Genomic DNA, 26,734 nt, shown 5'->3' on the forward strand with positions numbered 1-26,734 from the left:
CATTATTGGTGTATAGAAATGCAACAGATTTCTGCACATTGATTTTGTATGCTACAACTTTACTGAATTCATGTATGAGTCTTAGCAATTATTTAGTGAAGTCTTTTGGGTTTTCTATATAGAGTATCATGTCATCTGCAAATGGTGAAAGTTTGACTTCTTCTGTACATATTTCAATGCCTTTTATTTCTTTCTGCTGCCTGATTGCTGAGGCTTGGACTTCCTGTACTGTGTTAAATAACAGTGGTCAAAATGGACATCCCTGTCTTATCCTTGCCTGTAGAGAAAAATCTGTTTTTCCCCATTGAGGATGATATTAGCTGTGGGCTTTTCCTATGTGGCCTTTATTATGCTGAGGTATGTTCCTTCTATCCCTACTTTGTTGGTGGTTTTTATCATGAATAGATGTTGTACTTTGTCAAATGCTTTATCAGCATGTGTTGAAAAGATCCTATATTTCTTTTTTTATGTTTATTTTTTATTTTTGAGAGAAAAAGACTGAGACAGAGTGTAAGAAGGGGAAAGGCAGAAAAAGAGAGGGAGACGCTGAATCTGAATCAGGCTGGCTCTAGGCTCCAAGCTATCAGCACAGAGCCCGATGTGGAGCTTGAACTCCCAAACCATGAATTCATGACCTGAGCCACAGTCACTTAACCAACTGAGCCACCTAGTCAACCTGATCATTTAGTTCTTATCCTTTATTTTATTAATGTGGTGTATCACATTGATTGATTTGCAAATATTAAGCCATCCTTGCAGCCTAGGATTAATCCCACTTGATCATGGTGAATGTTTCTTTTAAAGTACTGTTGGATTTGAGATGCCTGGGTAGTCCAGTTGGTTACGTGTCTGACTTCAACTCAGATCATGATCTCATGGCTCATGAACTCAAGCCCCATGTCAGGCTCTGTGCTGACAGCTCAGAGCTTGGAGCCTGCTTCAGATTCTGTATCTCCCTCTCTCTCTGTCCCTACCTCACTTACGCTCTGTCTCTCTCTCTCTCTCAAAAATAAACATAAAAAGATGTTTTAAGTACTATTGGATTGGATTTGCTAGTACTTTGTTGAGAATTTTTGCATCCATGTTCATCAGGGATTTTGACCTATAGTAATCTTTTTCAGGGGAGTCTTTCATTTTGGAAAAGGGGAATGCTGGCCTCATGGAATGAATTTACAAGTTTTCCTTCCTTTTCTGTTTGTTTGTTTGTTTGTTTGTTTGTTTTTGGAATACTTTGAGAAGAATAGGTATTATTAATTCTTCTTTAAATGTCTAGTAGAATTCCCCTAGGAAACCATCTAGCCTTGGACTTCTGTTTGTTGGGAGGTTTTTTATTACCGATTCAATTTCTTTGCTGTTTATGGGTCTGTTCAAGTTTTCTATTGTTTCTTGTTTCAATTATGGTAGTTTATATGTTTCTAAGAATTCATCCATTTCTTCCAGATTGCCAGTTTGCTGACATATAATTTTTCATAATATTTTCTTACAATTGTTTCTATTTCTGTGGTGTCAATTGTGATTTTTCCACTCATTTGTGATTTTACTTATTTGGGTCCTTTTTCTTTTCTATTTGATAAGTCTAGCTAGGGTTTCATCAGTTTTATTAATTTTTTCAAAGGATCAGCTTCTAGTTTCATTGATCTGTTCTTCTGTTTTCTTAGTTATTTTTAAAAAATTTTTAATGTGTATTTATTTTTGAGAGAGAGAGAGAACATGAGTGAGGAAGGGTCAGAAAGAGAGGGAGACACAGGATCTGAGGCAGGCTCCAGGCTCCGAGCTGTCAGCACAGGGCCCAATGCAGGGCTCAAACTCACAAACAGTGAGATCATGACCTGAGCTGAAGTCAGACGCTTAACCTACCAAGCCACCCAGGTGCCCCTGTTTTTGTAGTTTCTATATCATTTATTTCTGCTCTAAACTTTATTATTTCCTTCCTTCTGCTGACTTTAGGCTTGTTTTGTTGCTCTTTTTGTAGCTCCTTGTGTATTTGAGACCTTTATTGCTTCTTAAGGTAGACCTATGTTGCTATATACTTCTCTCTCTGTTTACAATTTGCTGTATCCCAAATGTTTTGAACCAAAGTGTTTTCATTTTTATTTGTTTCCATTTCCATGTTTGTTTTAATTTCTTCTTTGGTTTTCTGGTTGACCCATTCTTTAGTAGCATGTTGTTTAGCCTCCATGTATTTGTGGTCTTTCCAAATTTTTTTCTTGGGGTTGACTTCAAGTTTCATAGCATTGTGGTTGGAAAATATGCATGGTATGATCTCAATCTTGCTGTACTTTTTGAGGCCTGATATGTAATCTACTATGTGATCTATTCTGGAGAATGTCCCATGTTCACTTGAAAAAAAGTCTGCTGCTTTAGGATGGAATGTTCTGAATATATCTGATAAGTCCATCTGATCCAGTGTGTCATTCAATGCCATTGTTTCCTTTTTTATTTTCTGCTTAGATGATCTGTCCATTGATAAAAGTGAATTGTTACTGTCTCCTACTATTATTTTATTATCAATGAGTTCTTTTATGTTTGTTACTCTTTGTGTATTTTGGTTCCTCCATGCTGGGGGCATAAATATTTATAGTTGTTAGACCTTCTTGATGGGTAGTCCCCTTTATTTTGCTACTAGTGCTCTTCATCTCTTGTTACAGTCTTTGACTTAAAATCTAGTTTGTCTGATATAAGTATGGCTACTCTGGCTTTCTTTTGACTTCTGTTTGCATGAGAAAAAATTCTATGTCCCCTCACTTTCAATCTTCAGGTGTCTTTAGGTCTAAAATGAGTCTCTTATAACCAGCCTATATATGGGTTATTTTTTTTTTATCCATTTTAACAGTGTCTTTTGATTGGAACATTTTGTCCGTTTAGATTCAAAGTAATTATTTATAGATATGAATTTAGTGCTATTTTATTACTTGTTATATTCTGGAGATTTTCTCTGTTCCTCTCTATTCTTTGTCACTTTGGGTCTTTCCTTCCCACTCAAAGAATCCTCTTGAATATTTTTCGCAGTGTTGGTTTAGTGGTCAGGAACTCCTTTAGTTCTTATTTGTCTGGTAAGCTCTTTATCTCTCCTTCTGTGAATGATAGTCTTTCTGGATAGAGCATTCTTGGCTGCCTATTTTTCCCATTCATTATGTTGAATATGTCATGCCATTCCCTTATGACCTAACAAGTTTCTGTGGAGAGTCTATTGCTGACTTTATTTGTTTCCTCTTGTAAGTTGGGGATTTCTTTTCCCTCACCAGTTTTAGAATTTTTTTCTTTTTCCCCATATTTTGCAAATTTAACTACAATATGTCTTTGTGTTCGCCTGCTTTTGTTGATTTAAGTGGGAGTTCTCTGTGCCTGTTGGATTTGTAGCTCTGTTTCCTTCCCCCAAGTTAGGGAAGTTATTAGCAATTATTTCCTCAAGTAAAACTTCAGCCCCCCCTTTCTCTCTCTTCTTTTTCGTGGACTCCTATGATACAAATGTTATTACATTTGATGGAGTCACTGAGTTCCCTGAGTCTATTCCTGTCACCCATAATTCCTCTGTTTTGTTCAACTTCATTATTTTCCACTCTTCTATCATGTAGATCATTTTTTTGTTCCTCTGCTGCTTCTGTCCTTCTTGTCTTTACACCCAATCTGTTTGAGTCTCAGATACTGCATTTTTCATTTCTTGCTGATTTTTTTTTTAACTCTTTTATCTCTGTAGTAATAGTCTCCCTGAAGTTTCCATTATTTTCTAATTCTGACAAATATCCATATGTTTATTGCCTTTAAGGTCTCCATCAGGTATTTTACTTATATCTGTTTCAATTATATCTCTGACTGTGACCTTTCCTTGTTCTTTCTTTTGGGATGAATTCCTCTGTCTTGGCATTTTTTCTAAGTCTCTGTCCTCTATGTGTTAGAAAACCCTATTATGTTTCCTACATCTCAGAGTAATGGCTTCATGAAGAAGATGTCATATAGTGTCCAGGGCATGGCCCTTCAAGGGGTGTCTCTGGTGTCTGTTGCATTTACTCTGATGCTGTGTTTCAGCTACTGTACCTTTCAAGTCAGTATCTGCAGAGGCTCTCCATGCTTGCAGTGGGGAGTATTTGGACTTTGGCCATAGTGTATCAAGTTTTAACAGGTGTGCTCTGGTTTTCTTCTTAAATGAGACCTGATGCTACTTCCACTAGAACTGAAGCCATGCTGAACTCTCTGGTCAGTAGACGTGGTATATGTGGGGATATCTGCTGGTCTTCTGGGTATGGGACCCATTGCACTAGGACTTGGGCATACTTTTCCAAGAAAACTAGTACCAGATGAGCACAGGGGGAGGGGTGGGACTTGTTGTAAGCATATTAGGCAGCCAGTGTTAGAGCTGTGCTGTTTACTGCAGGTGTTTCTGTGCTTATGCTGAGGGGTAGGGGAGGGAAATGACACCAGCTGGCTCCTTTGTCCCTGGAGAGGGTCCTCTCTGCTGCTGCTCTCAGGGAAACACTCCCAGAAGAGCAAATAATTTCCTCTTGTGTGTCCATGTCATTTTTCAAAGTGCCATTTTCATACTGTCTCTCTCTAGGTCACTGGCCTGGCTGGAGCAGTGCAGTACACATTAAGCTCTTTCCCAGCCAAGCCTGCTGACTTTTTAAAACCCCAGACTTTAGGGAACTGCTGTAGTGGGAGCCAGTGCTGGTCTTCTGTTCGAGTGTCTTGTTATGCTAGGAGGGATGCAGATTTGACTGAGAAATGCAATCACTCTATGCTAGAGCTCAGGTGAATGCCATCTGGAGCAGGCTAAACAGTATCTGAGTTAGCCACTCTCAGCAGGTGTCTCTATGCCTATGATGAGGGGGAGTGGAGGGAAATGGCACCCACTGGCTTTTTGTTCCCAGAGAGGGATCTCTATGAATATTGCCTTTTGTACATACACTCCCCCAAAAAAAGAGCAAACAGTGTCTCCCTCATGTGCCTTATGTGATCCTCAGCACACACTGTCTGCCCTGGGGTTGTTTCCCTGCCTGTTCTCCAGGAGTAGGGCAATACCTTCAGGGCTCTATCCCTGCCAAGCCTGCTGACCTGTGAACTCCAGACTTTGAGCTCTGCTGTTTGCAAAAACTCATGAAAATCAGCCCCACTTGTTTTTCCAGCCAGTGGCTTTGGGGCAGTGTTCTCCTTGTGAGTTTCCCTGTCCACTCCTCTCTCTCTTTTCTTCACAGCTGGGTCTCCCCTCCACAGCACCAGTGATCCATTTTTCTGCACTTCCTGCCTTCCTAGATGTGGTCTCTTCTGTCCCTCTAGTGCAGTTTGTTCTGTCAATCAGGTCAATTTCTTGTATATCCAGAAAATTTTTCTAGTTATCTAGTTGTGTTCTATAGCACTTTGTCACTTTCAAATGTGCTTTTTGTGATTGCCATGCAAACTTCGTAGAAATCCCAGTTATTTTGTGTTTCAGAACAAAACCCAAAACTTGCTACAGGACAACAGCTTATTTATTATAAGAGAGATAATTGTTCTAGTTCCAGTTTTAGAGTACTGAAAGCATGGTGTCATTTTAAAAAAATAAATGAAAGTCGAATTTTTTAAACATTTCCAGGACAATAAGCTTCTAATTATTTTTAAAATGTCTTCTGGATTTGTTATTATTTGTGTAAAGTTAAACTATATGCATATATTACAATTTTGGTAAAGAATTATTAAATACAAAATAAGTTTATTGAAATGCATTGCTTAATAAAAGTGGAAGGACGCAAGGTTGAGCAACTGGATGTTGACTTCTTTAGAATTATTATTACTTGTGAAGAGGCTTCTTGTATCTTTGTGCATGCTCTAGTTAGAAGACTGCTGCTTTCAGTAATTGTGCCTTGTATAGGAGATTATTACAATTACCCACCATCATTTAGGGAGTAAGAGCAAGCACTCTAGAGGCAGACCACATGGGCTTGAATTCCATCTCTGAGTCCCAGCTGTTACTCTTACTAATGACATGACATTAAGAAATCTGCTTAACCCCACTGTTCCTGTCTTCTCACCTGTAAAATGAAGATAAAAATTGGCTGTTGCACAGGTGAAATAAAATACTATTTCTAACATGCATAGAATAGTGTTTGACAGGGGCACCTGGGTGGCTCAGTCGGTTAAGCGTCCGACTTCGGCTCAGGTCATGATCTCACGGTTCGTGGGCTCGAGCCCCGTGTCGGGCCCTGTGCTGACAGCTAGTTCAGAGCCTGGAGCCTGTTTCAAATTCTGTGTTTCCCTCTCTCTCTGACCCTCCCCTGCTCATGCTGTGTGTGTGTCTCTCTCTCTCAGAAATAAATAAAACATTAAATTTTTAAAAAAAGAATAGTGTCTGACATATGCAGGTTGGCTGTATACTCAGTTCTACATAATCTTTTGACTTCTATTGAGAATTTTATAGATATGTCTAAAAGTAAGCATTTATCAGGCATATTTAAATAATTAGAGGATTATCTATTGATACTTATGTCTATCTTGTTTGATCAGATAATTTCCTAAATTTTATGTAATAAACTAGTAAAATTTTTAACAATGTATGTATATGTCTACATATATTTGTGTGCACATATATGTCTATTTAAGTCTATGAGTACTTAGTCTGCCTATGACAGGGAAGCAAATTATCTTTTGCCACAAGTCTTTAATGAACAACCATGTAAGTGAAAGTTAAATTTGACAGATCAAGAAAAGCAAAACCAACTCTAAAACTTGTCTTTGCAAAGGACTTAAGAGTTATGAAGATTAATAAACCAATATTGAAAATAATCTGTATTTTTAAAAAACATAACCAACAATCTCTCAGATTTGAAGAGATGCAGTAAATTCAGAGTAACCTATACAAGGAAGTGACATAGATAACAGAAAAAGTAGGAAGTTGTAGGGAGAAAATAAATAGTTGTTCATATCTTAAATTTGTAGCTCATTTAATAATTAGCATCTAATCAGAATCAAATTCAGATATTAGGATCCAGGTTATAATGTCTTTAGTATTTCTAAAAATTGCTATAAAAGTCATTAAGTGCAAGCTGATAAGCTGACTTGACTACTAGAAATTTTTGCTAACACTCCCTGACCTGAACTTTAATAATTGTTAGGAAACTTAAGGATGTAATTATTCCAGTATATATTTCTTTTATATATCCTGTTTAACAGAACCAGTAATTTACCATTAAGATATTCAAGTATACTTTTATTTATATTTATGTTCACCTGCTTTTTCCCTAGTACACATTAATTGAATAGGAAAGAACTGGAAAGTTGAGAACTTTGGACTGGATATTGGTATTTCATAAGACAGGACAGTTTCTCTTGAATTTTATCAGGGATTTCCACCTTTGTAGTTCCACGTCTCCATTTAATTCAGTAATTACCTAGGAAGTTTAAATTCCCTTCCCACCAAAGTTATATGGCATTTGAAAACTTTTAGTTAATTAGGAATAATTTTGTTGTGAAGGTTATTATACCTTTTGAAATTATTAGTACCATACATCCTAAAATATCCCAAAATAAATGGGAATCATTGTTATATTCATGTAAAAACATTCCCTACATAAAACAGAAACCTTCTTAGACTATTACATTTTTTGGTGCACCTGAAAAGAAAATTTTTATTTTACGTCACATGGTTATTAAGAGTCATCAATTTATGCTGAGATATATTTTTAAATAGTTGAATGTGGGATAAACTTTAATAATGAGAACCTGCTTCTGATGTTGACTTCCATGATAAGCTTTGAACTGTCTTCTGGGATTAAAAAAATAAAAAGTCTGCTAGTCTAAACTTTCAGAAAAGAAGTGAGTGTATTTTCCTACTGGTGTTTTAGAGGAAAGGATTTCTTAGTATTTATACCATTCTCTAACATATTATTTTGCTATTATTCTATCCTGCCCCAAGCCCTTTCCTTGACCATAAGAGTTTCTAACATTTAGGGATCCCCTTAGTCCTTTCTTTCAGTACACAGGAATTTTTGTCCATCCTTTATGTTTGCTGTTGACCTCTAGCGATTCTAAATGCTACAGTGCTTCACTCCTATGCAGGGCCCTTTTTGTGCATGATACTCTCTAGTGCAAACATTCTCTGAGGCTCAGACCCAATGAATCTGTAAATGCAAAAGGAAAGTGATTTGGAATTTCTGAAAATATTATAAACTGCTTTAACTTGTGCCATTTTATGGACTTTAAAGTATATGTATCACTCTAAGCCAATAATGTTCCCCCAAAAGGCTTCTTAGAGAACCCTATAATGAATAGATGATATGTTAACTTATCAGTAAAGTTTGTATAAATGAATTCTTCTCATATGTTGAAGACTATGAAGTGTGTTCTCTAAGTAAATAAATATTCCATTCTCAGCCTTTTTTACACAGTTATTTTACTTAGCAATCCTTTATCCAGCCTCTTTGGGAATGTTATAAGGATAAATTAAGCTCTTTCTACAAATAGTTTCCTAGGCTTTTCTACTCTGCTAGTTTTACAAAATGGACCATCAACTACTACTTCTCTTGAGTCTTAGTGTGCTCTTAGGTATTAGTTAACACATATCTTAGCTATTAACACATATAGCATATTGTTATGGATTTTACATGTCTCCCTTCACTAGATTATAAACTCCTTAAAGGCAGGAGCCATGATGTGCTCAGATCTCTATTTCCTATGGCACCAGTTTAGTGCTTTGAAAATGAGTATTACACAGTGAAATGTGTGTAAGCAAGAATTCAAAATATTATTTTTTTAAACAGATTTGGTTCATTTAACTTGTACATCTTCTAAAACAGCAAGAGAGGATTTAGAACCAGTTGTGCAGAAATTGTTTACTCCATATACTGAAACGGAGATAGGTAAGAATAATAATCAACGATTCATGATGGAAAAGTAACGTAACCACATTATCCCTCTTAGATACCTTATGAAGGTTTCTGCAACCTGGACTGAAATGTGATATATTCAGCAACAATCCTTACATGTTGTAGTAGCATGAGTGAACACATTCTCTTCCTAAAACTGGGGAAATATTCCACTCTATAATGGTAAAGGAAAAATATAAATTTCACACACATGTTAATTAAGTGCAAAAATACACATTTATATGTGTACATATTCACATGCATAGAGAAAAAGACTGTAAATCTCTTAGTTTTGATGGAAAAATGGACAACTGTTTTTTTCATTTATTTTACAGATATTATATGAAAGATTATATATTCCTTTATCAGAAAAAGTTATCATTTTGAAAAAGCTGATATAATATTAAAATATTAATTGACAAATGTAGGAATCCTTCCTAATAATTCTCTTTTAATGTGTAGCTTGTTAGTGATGTAATAAATATTTAACTCTCAAAATATATATGCCACTATGCTATTTATTCATGGGGGAAAAATGTGTTTCAACCACAATTTTTTTTAACTTTTCTCCTCATATCATAGGGTAGCTCTTATACCTCTGAATGGAGCAAATTGTGCTGTATTTTGTGTGTAAATGGTAAAGTAGCCTGATGGATATTATTCATTTATATGAAGTGAGGGTGATTTTTATTATATAGGATTTACCTGTCCACTTGAATCATGACCAGTTTCCTCACTGAATCATATATCTATATTTCCTTTGGATGTTATGTTTGTTCAGGCAACCATTTATTTACTCCCACCTATTGTATTTTCTTTTAGTTCATCTCCTATGTGTCTTTTTTGTTTTCTTCCTGCAGAGATAGTACATAGAGGGGCATTTATATTTATATAAGTAAACTCCATTTTCAGGAACTAATATCAGTATAATTAATTAATTTCTTTTTTAGCTGCCTGAATAAAACCCTGAAATCTGAAACTTTATTTCACTTTAGTTTGGAATTTAGTTTGTTTCATATTTACATTTTATACACTGGGAAGTGTATATAAATGTTTGCATTATTGTTACAAATCTGATTGCAAAGTTATGATACATGATAATATTTCTAAACCTAATATGGAATTATGGATTTATCCTTGGCTTTAATTGCTTTGCTTATAAAAACTCTGAATTTCTTCCCTGTTTCTGAAATTTTTCATGATTTTTCGTTTTAATTTCATTGTGTGGTAGTCTCAAATAATACATTACATTTGAATCTTGTATCATTGCTCTTCACTTTTTAAATACATTTAATTTTCTTTTAAAAGACAACAAGCTGGGCAAATTACGTGTTCATTACTTAGCACTCTCTAGCCATTTTATATTTTTAAATATTACTCTTAATGTTTAAAGTGATCCCATTTTGAAATGATGTATTGTTTAGAATCTGACTGAAATTCTTTAGAAAGAACTGTGTGCTCAGAGGAGTCTTCAGGTGCACTGAGGCACTGAAAAGCTAGTTTTCACTGACACATAGGCCTTTTTATCATTAGGATGAGGTAGTGGTCATACTTTAATTAAAATGTCAGAACAAATACTGCTGGAGTTATTGAAAATGAATCACCAGATAAAGTGAGCACTGGGCCATGGCAGGTCAAAGAGGCAAAGTCACCAGGAGAAAAGAACTCAATTCATTTTCCTGTCTAAATGAGAAGAAAGAACTTTATGAGCAATATCAACTTTTATTACATTAAAAGCACATTCTTCTCTGTAGCAAAAGCACCTATTTTCACAGATTAATGGCTTTTATTATTATGTTTTAATTGCTTGACAGTGATATGAAACCTTATACTTTAGAGCATTGTCATTATTTTGTTTTAAAATGTGTGCCAAACGAGTGATATTACTTGATCTTATTTTCTTTATCTTTTTATTTGAGTTCTACATTCTGTTTAGTGCTGTGCTTCATAAGTCTTTCTGAAAGTCATCCTGGTTGCCTACAAAGAAGTTTATTTGTTGTAAAAATTAGTGTTCTCTTCTCAAATATAGTACTTCTTTGTTGGTGTATCTGAGAAATACCAGTAGAGTTGTGAATGATATTCCCTCTATTTCTTCTCTTACTTTTTACATTTAAGTTATCACTTAGAGCAGGGCACCTGGGTGGCTCAGTCGGTTAAGCCTCCGACTTCGGCTCAGGTCATGATCTCACGGTTCGTGGGTTCGAGCCCCGCGTCGGGCTCTGTGCTGGCAGCTAGCTCAGAGTCTGGAGCCTGTTTCACATTCTGTGTCTCCCTCTCTCTGACCCTCCCCTGCTCACGCTGTCTCTCTTTCTCTCTCAGAAATAAATAAAACAATAAAAAATATTTTTAAAAAAGATATCACTTAAAGCTCTTGTCATATGTTCTGTCTTAAGAAACAGTTGAACCAATATTTCCAAGAGAGCCCTACCTCCCAGGCTTCTTTAAGAATATCAAAGATCTCTAAACCCTTCCCTATTTCCAAGTCCAAAGAAATTTCATATGTTTTATGCTTAATGAACCTGATTATACATGTGAAAAAAAATAGGTGATTGCTCACCATTCATACTAGTCTGGATTAATTCTTCCAGACTACAGAATATCCTTCAAAGCACTGAGTGAGCAATAGTATAACTACCCTAAATGATTTCTTATTTTACTCAGGAAATTGAGACTTTCTATATGAATTGAAGCAAGAATTGTGTTAGTACTATATCTTGAAATGTGTATAATGTAGTATCATTACTGCACCATTGCTGTTCTTTCTGTTTTTCATTTGGGCATGGCATGTGGAATTATCTCATCCTATCTCATTCATTTCCTACCTCAAAAAGGTAAAAAAATGCCCCTCATAGTGTTATCTTGAGGTCCATGGCTGGTAAAGATGTTAAGTAATTGTTGGACTCAGAAGTCAAATATCTTAATTCCTTTTTGTATTCCTTTTTGCTATTCTGTTACTAAAATAGTCTCTTCCTAAATATGGCATGTAACTACAGGTCATTTATTGCCTTTATTTGGTATGCCATTGTTGATTTTTTTTTCTGCCTACCCATTTAATTTGCCCAAGATCTTATTCTAAATTACCTATTACATGTTTAGTCCTTTACACTATCTAATTGATGAAATGAGATACTACAGAAAATCAGTTCTACTCCTGGTCAGGTGATATATTCCCAGGCAAACCTCAGCAGCTTTACTATTTATTTTTGACAGCTGTGTACTTCACAACTGCATGTTATTTTTCCAGCTATCTCTCAGCCTTCCACCTGACCTCAAAGAAAGATGAAGCAATTATATGTCTCTTTGAGGGTTTTAAGGTCAAAGCCTGACAACTCCCTTCTATCTAGAGCATTTATCTTCAGCCTATGTCAACTTTTCATCATCTTCATGGTTCCTTCTCAATGCTTCAATCTCAGTGAAATTTCTTTCCTATAATCTATTGGATTATTCATTTTTCCAAACTTCTGCTGGGTAGAAGCCCTGCTTTGAGCTGGAACTTTCACAGAGTACAGGATAAATTCTCTTCATGTATGCTTAGAAATGGACTGGGCAATATTAAAGGAATTCCAGACCTTAGCCCACTTTTCCACAATGCTCATGGAGTCTGGTGTCGCAGATCACAGGCGGTATGTTTATCTTTCTGTAAGATTTAGTGAAACTAAAATTAATCAATAAATTTACTAAGAGCCATATGGTTTTAGCTGTGAAATATGAGTTCCTTATGTTCCTTTATTTTGTCAATAAATAGGCTTCACCATCTATCATGTGTTTACATGAAGTTAGTGATACCTTGGACTCCTAGATCTTAGCATTAGGAAGAGGCATGGTAAGGGATCTCTTCTTCCATTCATAGCTTCTTTGTCCTATCACACTAATAATAATGTATTATTCAAAATAAACTAGAAAAATAACATAATTGGTAGTTAAGTAATAGAGATATTTTAAATTAAATATAACAAAATACTCTTTATCCTGAATTGGGGAATTAGGTATTCTTGTTAATTGAATATTGCAGCTGGCTGTGAATTTCTCTATAGTGATTTCCAGTTTAACAATAAGAGCTAATTAACTAGTTACACCTTTAGTATTTTCTTTATGATTCACAAGGTGCCCCATGGTCTTGGGTAATCTTCATATACATCTCGGGTTGAGCCTTTTATTTTTATTTTTTTAAGTTGCTACTAATTTATTATTTTTTCTAATTTTAAAAATGTTTATTTTTAATATAATTTATTGTCAAATTAGTTTCCATACACTACTCAGTACTCATCCCAACAAATGTCCCTCTCAATGCCCATCATCCACTTTCCCCTCTCCCCCACCACCCATCAACCTTTAGTTTGTTCTTAGTATTTAAGAGTCTCTTATGGTTTGCCTCCCTCCCTCTCTGTAACTTTTTTCCCCCTTCCCCTCCCCCATGGTCTTCTGTGAAGTTTCTCGAGATCCATATGACTGAACCTTTTAATGAGCACATTATTTTTTTTAATTTTTTTACATTTATTTGTTTTTGAGAGACAGAGTGAGACAGAGCATGAGCGGGGAACTGGCAGAGAGAGAAGGAGACACAGAATCTGAAGCAGGCTCCAGGCTCTGAGCTGTCAGCACAGAGCCTGATGCAGAGCTCGAACCCACGAACTGTGAGATCCTGACCTGAGCTGAAGTCTGACACTTAACCGACTAAGCCACGCAGGCACCCCCATCATATTTTGATTATACCTGAAAATAGGATTAAAATAAACTTAGAAATTGTTCATTGAGTATCTTTTATGTGCTAGGCTTTGTATTGGGGAATATAAAAAATCAGAAGCCTAAGGACTAAGTCTACATTAGCCCAATGTCTAACATACATAATAGGTGCTTGCTGTTAAATGAGAGAATGTGTGCTAAAAACAACTTGAAGTCTCACATCTTTATTTTTGTTCCAATTTTAGTATATATGCTGCTGAAGCAAACACTCGCAATCATATTTTTGTTGTTTGCCAATTGCCATTACTTTTATAATCCAGTAGGACAAAGTGTCAGTAAGTTAGGATATCAGTGTTTTAATCCCATATATACTATTTTTAATAGTGGCTTTATTAAGATATAATTATGAATTTATTGAGATATAATTCACATACTGTACAGTTCACCCACCTAAAATGTAAAATTCAATGTTTTTTAATATGTTCGTCATCAAATGGTTCAACCATTACCACAGTCAATTTCAGAATATTTCCGTCACCTAAAATAGAAACCTCACACCCGTTAGCAGTCACCCTTCACTTACTCAAATTCCCCCAGCTCTAAGTAACCACTAATCTACTTCCTGTCTCTATAGACTTTTCTCTTCTGGATACCTTATAATCCTGTATATATCATTAACTTACTGTATATATTTTTCAAGTTGATTTGTATATGTGAAACATAAAAAAAAAATGTGTTATCTTCTTCACTGACATAATTTAAGGATGAATGATACTGCTGAGGAGAAATGATAGAAATTGAAGAGAATACAAATGGTGTTATATCTAAGTAACATATTAGTAATCAAAATAATTTTTTAAATTTTACTTATCAGAGGTTGAAAACCCATTATTGCTTGAAATATATCTGCGTGGATACAGATTTACTATCTTTTTACATACAAAGCTCTGATTTAGTACACTATACAGTCATGATTTTGTTAGCTACATATTGTATTAAATGACAGGATTATTGTGCTTTAGATGTGACTAAGATTTATGTCTACATTTAGAAAATGAAGAAAATGAAAAACCAAGACTTCTGTGGGCTCTTTACTTTAATATGAGAGATTCTTCAGATGTCAGCAGGAACTCTTATAATGATTTACCATCCAACGTTTACGTCTGCTCTGGCCCAGACTGTGGTTTAGGAAATGATAATGCAGTCAAATAGGTAAGGCTGTTGATGTTTCTCAATTTTGTGTTAAAGTTGGTGTGGTAAGGAAAGTAAGTTGTTTTTTCCTCTGGGATTTGGGAAAAAAGACTGTAAAAGCATCTCTGTCATTTAATTACCACCTCTGTAATTTGCCCATAAACTTTTTCCTATGAATGACAAAGCTTCTTTAAATATACTTGAAATATAATATCCAATATTTTTACATTCTTGACTATAACAGTGAATTTCAAGAGAGCATTTAGGAGTTCCATTGTGGGAATAAGGATGGAAGATGTTAGAAATACAGATTCTGAAAAATGAATTTATAATGCTAGTCTTCTAAAGAAACTTCGTTTATAATTTAAACTGTGGCCTCTTATTATTTTGAAATACAGGAACTGTTTTTCTTTGTTAACTTCTGAGTCATTTCAAAAGGAGTAACATTAAGTTAGTAAGTAATTACATATAAAATGTCATTTTTAAATGGTCTTAACACATTTTTTTATTTTGGAAAAGAACATGTAACTTATTTTTTCACAGTTAACATGGTTTCTTTAATGTTTTGACACAAGCTGGTGTCCTCAAACCTACTGTCATAGCTGCTGAGGAAGATGCTAATGAAAGTGGAATTTTGTGACAGCACTTCTGGGCAAGGCTATGAACTGGTAGAGCACAGGCTGAGAAAAGCTGCCAAAAGTGAACTATGATTCCATTAAGATGAAGATCCAGGTGCATATATAAATACATTTCTCTGCACTTGACAAGAAAGAAAAACAAAATATATTTTTTGAGGCACAAGTCTAAACTTTTCACAGATATAGTTGGCATATCTATGGAACCAATAAATGGATAATTTAACATTATTTTAAAATCACAGATGTAAGTTTCAATCCAACTAGCAGCAGGGATCTTGTAGAAGCAAATGACCTCATTGACCCTTTAATTTTTAGTCACAGTGGCAAGGCTATGACCCCATGCATCTATAGTTTTTGCCACATTGTGTTTCTCATCTTGAGGCTAATGGTGATCCTGGATAATCCTATTCAGCCAGTGATATCAAAAGTGGGAAGTCCTCCATCATTTATTCTATTAGTTTAACAGGAACCCAAGATGGTTCCAGTTCACTTTAAAGGGCATCAGTAATAATATTTACAAATAGTATGTTCAGATAAACTGTGTTCTAATTTCAGTATTTTATCCTTTGTTTAACCCACTCACTAATTGATTACTTTTGTTTTCCAAATTATCCATAAAAGCTCTTAGAACATTGCCTAGGCTTTACCTATGTAGCAAATATAAGCACCTCTTGATTTTCTTTTTTATAAATAAAGTGTTTATTTTACCAATTACCAAGTTTGCATCTGCTTTTCTTATTTGTAAATGTATAGATGTTGAAGAGCATAGACCTGTCTCGCTTGTATTCATGTGGAACTATTTATGATTTGAAAACATACTAAAAATATATCTTTGTTTAATACAAGTTAAAGTGTGCAAGAGCACACCAAGACATTCTCTGTTATCACCACAATGTTGCTAGCCCAAGTGATAATTGTGATTCTTTCTGTGATTTGCTGTTTCTTATAGTTTGTTACTTCCTTTTTTTTTTCTGAAAAAGACATATGATATCTCTTTCCTTAATACAAGTAGTGTCTCATTTATCCACAAATACTGATGAGCAGACTGGTCTATACTTCTCTACTCCCAAGATCATTGATAGCTTATTCCTCCTTCAGGAGCTTCCATCCCCTAAGAGGTGCCACTACTATGAGAACAAGAATAATTATATAGTACTGTATTCTTTGTATTATATTTCAGGTGTACAATGGTTTAAATTGGCTGATGTCGGAACCCTAACCACCATTTAGAATGTTGTCTTTATGGCATAATAGCAATCTGTTTATGACTTTTGGTGCAAAATTTGTAAGTTGAAGACTAGTTTTATAGATCATATGACCTACCAACTTGCTCACATATTGCATTATCCTTCAATTTCTCATGCCATTGAAGGAAAGGGCAATTTTAGGTGTCACATTTTCTTTTTTTTTCTTTTTTTTTTAATACTTATTTTTGAGAGAGAGAGAGAGACAGAGCATGAGCAGGAGAGGTACAGAGAGGGAGGGAGACACAGAATCAGAAGCAGGTCTAGGCTCTGAGCTGTTAGCACAGAGCCCGATGTGAGGCTCGAACTCACAAACTGTGAGATCATGACCTGAACCGAAGTAGGACGTTTAACCAGCTGAGCTACCCAGGTGCCCCAGGTTTCACATTTTCTAAAGCCACCATTCATTGAGCATTTTCTGTGTGCCAGACAATATCCTAAGCATCACATATGTATTATTTTACAGATGAGGAAACTAAGACCCAACAGGGGCTAAATAACTTGTCCAAAGATCACATAGCTGGGAAATATGTGAGCCAAAAGTTAAACTCAAGTCTGTTGGACCCTAGTGCTTGTACATTCATCTAGTGTGCTGTGCTACTTCCATCTTGTTAATGTGGATGGATACATTCTAAATACATTTAACTGCTAGATTGACAAAATATTTTTTTATGTTTTGTGTAGATGTGTGTTAAATAAACATAGGAATGTCTTCGATAACTGTGTGTCTTCTCTATACTTCCCAATATAAAGAAACCAGGTCCCCATATAATTATGCCTTTTTAATGTTTTTAGCCACCTGAAGCTACCCTTTAAGCTAACTTTTGTGTTATAAAGGGCAAGAAGGATTTAAAAGCTAAGAATTCACTACTCTGAACTAGCCTCTTTATGACAACTCTCACAATTGAGGCTTAGTTAGCAAATAAAATGCAGCAGACCAAGAAGCATTAGATAGACCTTCCAGAACATGGCAGTTGACCCTAAGAGGTTCCAGCAATTAGATGAAAGATGGTAAGGGCTGGAGGATGGCTGGAGGAAATTGGCATCAGTGAGGGCCAGTGGCAGATGGGCTGATGGTGAGAGTTCCACAAGCAGGTAGAACACAAATAAGGGTGGTGCAGTAGCCTGTGACTGGTTGGCAATCCTAAGAGACAGAATGTGACCAGGATATATGGAAACAGAGGGTGGGAGCCAGCCACAGCGACTGAGGTCCAGTGGAAAATGTGTCCTATAGGGAGGTAACAAAAGGGAGACAAGCTGTGAGATACACAGGAACTGGAGTAGAAGCAAAGTAGTAGTATTAATAATAATTAGTTATATTCAACATTTGTACAATATACAGTTTTTAAAGTTCTTCAATGCATTAAAAACTGTATATTGGGATTCTACTCCACACCAGGAACTAAGGATCCAGACTTGAATGAAACCCAGTCCTTGTCATCCCTGGAGGAATCACTATCTAGTAAGGAGAAGAACGTGTAAAAAATGACAATGCAGTGTAGTATATGCAATAATAGAATAATATCAAAGTTCAAAAATAAAACAGAGGAGCCATGAGCTCTACTTAGGAGTCAAAGAACTTTACAGAGAGGGATATAAAAAATGAGTAGCAATTCCCCATACAAATGAAGATAACTGAAACATTCCAACATCTGCACCAACCCAGGATATAAACATCATGGTGTGTTTAAGAAAGCACCCATAAATAGATATTAGTGAAGCAAAAGATCTGAAAGGTGACGATGAGATGAAATAAATGATAAGACTAGAGAAGTAGGCCTATAGAGTTTTGTATTCCATAACAAAGATCTTGGATTTTTATCCTGTTAGAAATGCAGAGTCATTGAAATGTTTTAAGCCAGAAAATGGCATAAACAATTTCATTTCCAAGACTCTTCTGAAGCCAGCATGGAGATGGATTACCTGAGGGAACCCTAGAGGCAAGGTGACCAGTCCAGTTCTGAAATGTTGCTATTGTCTAACAGAAAGATGATGTATGCCTGGGCTATGTCTAGAGGGAAGAAAAAAATGGAGTCAAAAAGTAGGAGAGAAGACTGTTAGGATTTGGCCATTGATTGTATGCAGAGAGTGGAAGGAAGTGAGGGTGAGAGAGAACTTCAATAGTACGACAAGGTTGAGATAAAAGACAAAAAGACCATTAGAGGAACTGAATTGTGAGATGGAGGCTCTGACTGACCTCAGTCCTCCTGCTTCTAGGAGCTAAGTGTCTCCAGCAATGATTATGATAAGTTCCTGGGTGGGGAGTTAAGCAGGCATCTCAAATATTCTGTTTCACAATAGTTATAGTAAAATGGCATATCCAAAGATATACCCTTGAATTATACTCAAGAAAGGAAGAAACTATTTTTCTCTCTATCTCTTCTTTCAACTTCACATCAAAGCTCAAAAGTTTCTGTTTACTGTCCTTCCACCCACTCACAAGGAATGTCAGTTTTAATCACCTGATGCATGAGTCTACCAACTGTAGATAGCCAGATGGTAAATAGCTTAGCTTTTGCCACCCCTGTCATAACTTTTGCATCTACTCAGCCCTGCCATTACAGTGCAAAAACAGCTATAGAAAATAGATAAATGAATGAGAGTGCCCGTGTTCCAATAAAACTTTATTTACAAAACAGGCTGGATTTGGCCTGTGGACCATAGTTGTCAACTTCTAACCTAACGGATGACTTTGTGTGCATGTCAGGAGGAAGGATTGAAGCAGTATGGAAAGACATTATAGCCTTTTAAATAAGCCTATATCTTAAAACCATTTAATGGCTTTTGTTACTAATAGGATAGAGTGCAAGCTCCCTAGTTTCGCAAGGACCCTGATCTAACAGTGAGCTGTATTCATCTAAACAAAAGTAGAGATATGTTTAGAATAGAATAGCAATGTTTCTTGTTACAATTACTTTCACGTGTGTGTATGTATGTATCTGTCGTTAATTAAGATCACATTCACTTTTTTCTTCTCTTACCCTGCCAGACTAAGCTGAGCTTAAATTTTCACATTTTAAATCATTATCAATAACAGTGATAACAGCTACCATATATAGATGCTTAGTTAGTCTCTGCCATTTTATAGACAAGAAAAGCAAGGCTCAGAAGTTAATTAAGCATTCCCCCAAAGTGCATTGATGCTAAATGGCAGAGCCACCATTTCCACATGGCCATCTATTCAGAGTCCACGATCTTAAACACTGTGTTATACCCCTTAAAGCCCAGAGAGAGGTCAATTATTCCAGAAAAGTAAATTGTTGAACAAATAATGAATAATTTTCTTAATTTTAACAATGACTCATTAAAATTATTATATGATAAATTTGTACAGCTATCACAGATAGGCTCTATTGGGAAATTACATAAAGAATTTAAGGAAATTGTATTCATACTGACATGTAGAATGCATGTTCTTAAATTCTCAGCTATCTAACACTTGATAATCTGGTCAAGTACTGATAATACATGAAGGGTGAGCCTGAATGCATGCATAGAATTAGAGAAAAGTCATGAAATTCTGAAAGTGGAATTTTAAAAGATCATATATACTTGATAAAATTTGGTAACTTAAAAAGAAATTTTCAAGGGTGATAACTTCATTTTTAAAATAATTCGGAAAGGTATACACATTTTAAACTGAAAACCAAACACTATTGTGTCCTTTTTTCCCTGGCCAGGCTGAAACACTTTTCCAGCAAATCTGCCCCAATGAAGATTTCTGTCCACCCCCACCAAATCCTGAAGACATTATCATTGATGGGGACAGTTTACAATCAAAGGCTTCAGAATCTAGTTTCATACCAGAAGCGAACTCTGAGACTCCCAAGGAAAGCGCAAGCCTGGAAAACCCAGAGGAGTCCTCTCAGTAATGGATATACACCAAATTGTACACCCACTTTGAAAATTCCTCCTGGCCTCAGAGTCTTCTTCATGGAAGAAATGTTTCAAAAATGTTAGAAAAAAGGGGCGCCTGGGTGGCTTAGTCGGTTAAGCGTCCGGCTTTCGCTTAGGTCATGATCTCGCGGTTCGTGGGTTCGAGCCCCGCGTCGGGCTCTGTGCTGACTGCCAGCTCAGAGCCTGGAGCCTGTTTCAGATTCTGTGTCTCCCTCTCTCTCTGACCCTCCCCTGCTCACGCTGTCTCTCTCTCTCCTAGAAATAAATAAAACATAAAAATTTTAAAAAAAAAAGATTTTTAAATATAGCTGGAAATTATCCATGTAAAAAAGAAAATGCCTACTGAACAAGATGAAATCTGCAAAACAGCTTGGAGCCAGGGAAGGAGAGGGTGAAGGACACTTGAAGAATGAACCTAGGAAGGGCCTACATTTATAAGGANCTCCCTCTCTCTCTGACCCTCCCCTGCTCATGCTGTCTCTCTCTCTCTCTCTCCTAGAAATAAATAAAACATTAAAAAAAAAAAGTTAAAAAAAAATTAAAAAAAAAATGTTAGAAAACAGCACCAGGTTGACATACATAATTACCAAGAGAACAGGGCATAGAAATCGGAAAGGGGATTTTCCTTGAAAAGGACATTGTAAGAACACAAAACACTTGTAAAGCACATTGGCTTGCCTGCTTTAAAATAACACACCTTTGGAATTAGCAGATGAATGTAAATGGATTGATTCCCAGGAATATACCTATGGATATGAAAGTGATCCTATGCATTGTTAATAATTCTGTGGTATTAGGAAAGCTTTTGATTACCACTTTGGGTCTTTGTTTGAAATCCACATCTTCAGAATCATCTGGTCACATACTTCCTTTATTTTAATTCTATTTTCTTTATATAAGGATATAAACATGATGGCACCAATGATTAAAGCACATGTGAATGTAATTGAGGAAAGCTAAAATATCCTGATCTAGGCAGGAGCCTATGTTTGGAATAGAGGTTTGTTTTGTTTTCTATCTTGAGAATTACTGAAAATGCCAATATTAAGGCACTCACTTTTACAAACAAATCATGAGTCCATTACTCAACATTTTTTAATGCTAGCAGTGCTATTTGTATGTGGATCATTTACACACTAGGAAGGTATATGGGACTGAAGGAATGGAGGCAAGATTTGGATATGTTCATCAGTATGTGGAAATTCTATCTAGTCAGGTAACTAGAGCTTAATTGTATATGGACCCAGTTTAGTCCTAGCTATATTACTGATGAAATTAGACAAATTGTTTATTTTGTCTAAAAATAGGGCTCACTTTCTCCATATGTAAGGTGGAAATAGTAACACACTACATACCTTAGGAGAATGATTTTGAAGATAATCATTTGACTCTTCAATCTTTTGAAGATAAATACAGTGCAATCCTTAAGATGGTTTTTCTGACAAGGGGGGTGTTTTCCCCTTGACTTGAAGGTGACTATCAAAAATCTCATGCAGCAAATTGTTTGCTGCCAACTCCCCCAATACAGTAGACCACAGTGGTTTTTTATTGCATTAAGCTTTTAAAATAAAACTATTTCCTAAATTAGTATTTTATAGTCTTATAGACCATAAAACATAGTAACATGGAATTGTGGTTTTGAGTCTTAATAAGGAAAGCACTATATAAATTCTCATATCATTTCTGGTAGGTAAACCTAAAGTCACTAAAGATTCTCAATACAGTATGACAATTGGTAAACCCTAATATACACTTAACATAAAAATCTTAGAGTTATACATAGCCAACAAACCTAGTTACAGTTACCATGACAATGTTAAAAGTTTTCCAGAAGCCAAGCTCTGATGATTTGCTTTTTTGAGCAATAGTTTGGATTTCATTTGTTTCAATAATTAAATACATAAAATGCTTATTGTGCATTCTGGCCTACATTACCAATCAGAGAACCATAGCTATAGTAGAAAGCACATAGTTCTTACTTCAGTTGCAGTGGGACTATGAGCTCTCTAGATTTTAGAGATCTTAAGGGAAGCTAGCTCTGTCTGGTCACAGACTTCTAGGAAATGAAAAGAACCAAGGAATATAGCCCTTGCCTCACCGTTCCAATCCCCTGTAGATATAACTGAATCCAGGTGAAAGGAAAACCTTCCCAGCCTCTCAAGCTGCTCTTAACTGTCTGCCCATTGTACAGCCCATCTCCTATCTTTTTGGACCCTTCTGTGTCTCTCTTCCCCTTTTATATTATGCAAATCAGGGATAGCGGAATCACATTATAAACTATTTTGTTAATAGATTGATCTTAAATCATGTTTCCCAAAATCAAACTTATGCAATGGTCTAAATGTACAATACATACCTAGAAGTACCAGGTATTGACCCTGCCCCTCAATACCAGCAACATGAAAGGTCACACTATATATGGAAGTATTGAGTCTGAATACAATTGCACCAATTAAAATACTGTACTTTGTTACAGTTTAAGAGTTAAGGCCTCTTGAATGCAGCATACACATTTATGTAAACAACCATTCAGAGTAAGCTCAGAATAATAACCAGAAAATTATGATAGCTTTACTGCAGCTATCTATATGTAGACAAGGAAGGGGGTATTTTGTGGTCTCATGGTCCAACCCATATTGTACCCTATTTTATCCATTAAGCATCCTCATAATCTCTCTTCCAGGTTATTTATTAAATACTATTGAAATATTTAAAGGTTCCTAAATATGATTAATGGTGATTAAAATATTACAAAACTGTTTAAAACATTTTGATAGAGAACCTTAAATATTTCATGTTGCCTCAGAATGTAATAGAAATTATTCTAAGAGCTTTCTTTTCAGCTTTCTTAAATTCTGCAAATAAATATTTTTTTATAGTTTTAAATCAAAGAAAAAACTTTTTGGTTTTGTTGTACAACCATAAGCCTGAAGTTATATGAATAAAGTGAATATGTTATATGAAATACAGAAGTTTCAATAGCTAATTTAAAATGTTAAACATTGTCAAAGAATTTTGATTCATATGTTTAAGATGTTTAGTTATGCATACTCTTTCACCAAAAATGAAAATACCACTCAGTTTAGTGATCTATATGAAAACCAATTACCCTGTGTTGCTACTGTGTCTTTGTCTAGTTGGAATGCCTACCCAAAAAAGTAGGAAGGAAGGAAGGAAGGTAGGTAGGTAGGTAGGTAGATAGATAGATAGATAGATAGATAGATAGATAGATAGATACTATAAATTTAGGTATTTTTCTATAGGAAAACTGAATTGCAATTTTTCCCATCTCCAGTGATACTTAGTTGCCCATAGTAAAATGGTTACATTAATAGTTAACTTCTAAAATGGTAGTTTCTGAGATTGACAGCCCTTTATCTGAAATAATGACTATGCTAATGAATAACTTCTGTCATAGCTATATTTCCCAAGAAGGTAGCCCTTTGCCTAAAGTCCTAAAGATCTCAAAAACTTTTGTTGAAGTTTGATTGCTAAATCATATTGATCCTTTAAAGCAATAATTAAATAATTTTCTCACAAATAAGTTATTTACTAATATTGATAGTAAATGAATTAGCTCTATTCTTGGTTGATTTTCTGATATGCACTTCAAAACCACAAATATGATTATTCATAATTTTCACACAATAACAGTTTTTAGAGGAAATAAAAGTCTGTTTTGATGACTTTTGGGCATGATTTCCTATTTTTCACTATTAAAAGTTTGCATATATGCCAAGAAACTAAAGATTTTCTTGGAACTGATTTATTTGTTGGTATCAGTCTATTATTTAAACAATTAATTGCCCAGTTGTATACTTGGTTTTGTTTCTAAGCATTTGTCAACAGTGTCAGGTTTGTGAGAAAGGCAATCAAATAATACATAGGTTAATTTACTTAGCAAATTGTTCTAGATGCCAGCATCAGACCTCATTCTGTATGAAATCAGTGCTGTGAGGCATGGGCTATGGTTTTATAGTATATTGATTGCCTACAAACTGTTTTCACATCTCAGTATCTGAGAATATGAAATGTTTTTCATATTTACTTGGTGAATGAGAACCTGAAGTGTTTTTCTCTTTGGTGGTTGAGTCCCTAACAACTTACTTGAAATAGGGACGCTGAGACTTCGGCTCAGGGCATGATCTTACAGTTCATGGGTCCGAGCCCCGTGTCGGGCTCTGTGCTGACAGCTCGGAGTCTGGAGCCTATTTCAGATTCTGTGTCTCCCTCTCTCTCTGACCATCCCCTGCTCACACTCTGTCTTGCTCTCAAAAATAAATAAACATTTTAAAAAAGTTTTTTTTAAAACAACTTACTTGAAGTAGATAATAGACTGCTGATGTTCTTTTTACACAGAAATCATTCACTGAACTATGATTTGCTCCTGAATCAAGTAATTAAAGCACAGTGACATTTTCTGCCAACTCCAGGTAGTTTCCTAAAGTATGTCAGATAGAATACATTCAAAAGATAACAGGACTCTTCAAAGCTGATGATTTATCTGTGAGATGATTCATAAATCAAATTTATGAAAAATAAGGTCAATTTAATTTTTAAACAAGTAGCTGTATTATCCTTCAAGCACCTTGGAGCTCATAGAATATTCACACTTTTCTTTTTAAACAAGTGATTTGATGTTTGAATTCTCCTCTTTAGTGGTGGATTTTTTAAAACATTCATTAAGTGGTTTAACACTTAGCCTCCCACATCACATTTTGAAGGCCAGTTTTCTTTCCATCAATATAGTTTAGCTGTGAGGCTGCAAGGACATGCCCTTCCCATACAAGTTGCCATGTCTGCTCTTCCTGGTGATGATGACTCTTAGGGCCATTTGACAGGTAATCATTAGAACTTGAATTCTAGTAGACTGGAGAGTCTTTTCACCTATCACTGCAGTGTGATTTATGCTGGTAACTCCTATTAATATTAATGGGACTTGCATGTGTAAATCCTCTTCCTCTCAATGATACAGTTGACCCCTAAAAGAAATATTCTTTAGACATGGACACTTGCTGATCTAGAAGCGATAGTGAGTTATTCTTTTCAGGATTTCCATGTGTGGTTAAAAAAGAGAGAGAGAGAGAGAGAGTCTCAGTTTAGCAGAGGATTTGTTTGTAGAGATTGAAAAGATAAAGTACTAGCTATTAATTTTCTATTCCCATTTTTAATAGTATTTTATATATTAGTATTAGTATCTATTGTATACTACTATTTTTCATCTTGCTTTGCTTTCATTGCTATGGCACCAACCTCTTCTAGAACATAATAAAAAGAAGCAATTATTATGCCTTTCTTGTAAAACTTATATCTTCATGGTATTTGAATAGTTGTTGAAGGAAAGTTGTTATAGAAGAATCACCATTTATAATTACATGAGAAATGATAGAATTAGAAAAAAATCACCATTTTGTAAGCCCAATATAGTAATGGACCTAGGCAATGATTATTATTATTAAAACCTTTAGTGATAATAATCTGATGCAGACATCACCTAAACCTAGTGGTCAATCTTAAAAACACTAAAAGTAGAAAATAAGATGTTACAAACCTTTTGATGTGTTGTAATAGTAAGTACACAGCAGTAACTGGGAAGCATTCTTGCCAAAATTAAAATTAAAATCTCAATATAATCAAGCCTCTAGATTTAACTACCAATTTATAGACATTAGGGGGATAGAAGGGCATATTTAATGACACCATAAAGGTACAATGTATAAAATTCTACAGGACAGATAACCTGATTCTGTCAACAATTAACTGACACAAATAAAATGAAGGGAACACCGTTACAGAATAAAGGAGACTTTAGGGATGTATCAACCAAGTGCAACATGCTGACCTTGTTTGGACCTTGCTTTGAATAAATAAAACCTTTGTTTTAAAAAGAAGCAATAAACAAACCATTTTGAGACAGTCATTGGGATTGAACATTGGGTATTAGTTGATATCAAAGATAATTTCAACTACTAGGTGTCATAATGGTAAAGTTTTAAAAAGGCATTATCTGTTAGAGATTTTTAAAAAATAGGTAAAGCAAATATATATAATAAAATGTCAACAGTGATTAAATCTGGGTTATGCTAAATGGGTGTTTGTTTCTATTTTCTATTTTTGTCTTTAAACTGTTTCACAGCAAATTTTTTAAATGACAGATAAAAGTCCATTCGTTAATAGTCATGATAATAACCTATAGATAGTATGTTACTTTCCAACATGACTACTATTGTTGTTTCTGAAAAGGAGGACT

At 35.2% G+C, this 26,734-nt stretch overlaps 1 protein-coding gene across 1 annotated transcript in view; it reads left to right on the forward strand.

Moving 5' to 3' along the window:
- The window catches only part of CHM (CHM Rab escort protein), a 247,159-nt gene extending 226,643 nt beyond the window's left edge, over positions 1 to 20,516 (forward strand). The window contains 3 exon segments of the mRNA XM_039220144.1: positions 8,727 to 8,825; positions 14,566 to 14,726; positions 20,268 to 20,516. Of these exon segments, the coding sequence (XP_039076075.1) occupies positions 8,727 to 8,825; positions 14,566 to 14,726; positions 20,268 to 20,459 (452 nt within the window). The 3' untranslated portion in view covers positions 20,460 to 20,516.
- Positions 20,517 to 26,734: the final 6,218 nt, after the last annotated feature.

The sequence above is a fragment of the Hyaena hyaena genome, unplaced genomic scaffold (genome assembly GCF_003009895.1).
Source record: "Hyaena hyaena isolate Hyena2069 unplaced genomic scaffold, ASM300989v1 scaffold_865, whole genome shotgun sequence".
NCBI lineage: Eukaryota > Metazoa > Chordata > Mammalia > Carnivora > Hyaenidae > Hyaena > Hyaena hyaena.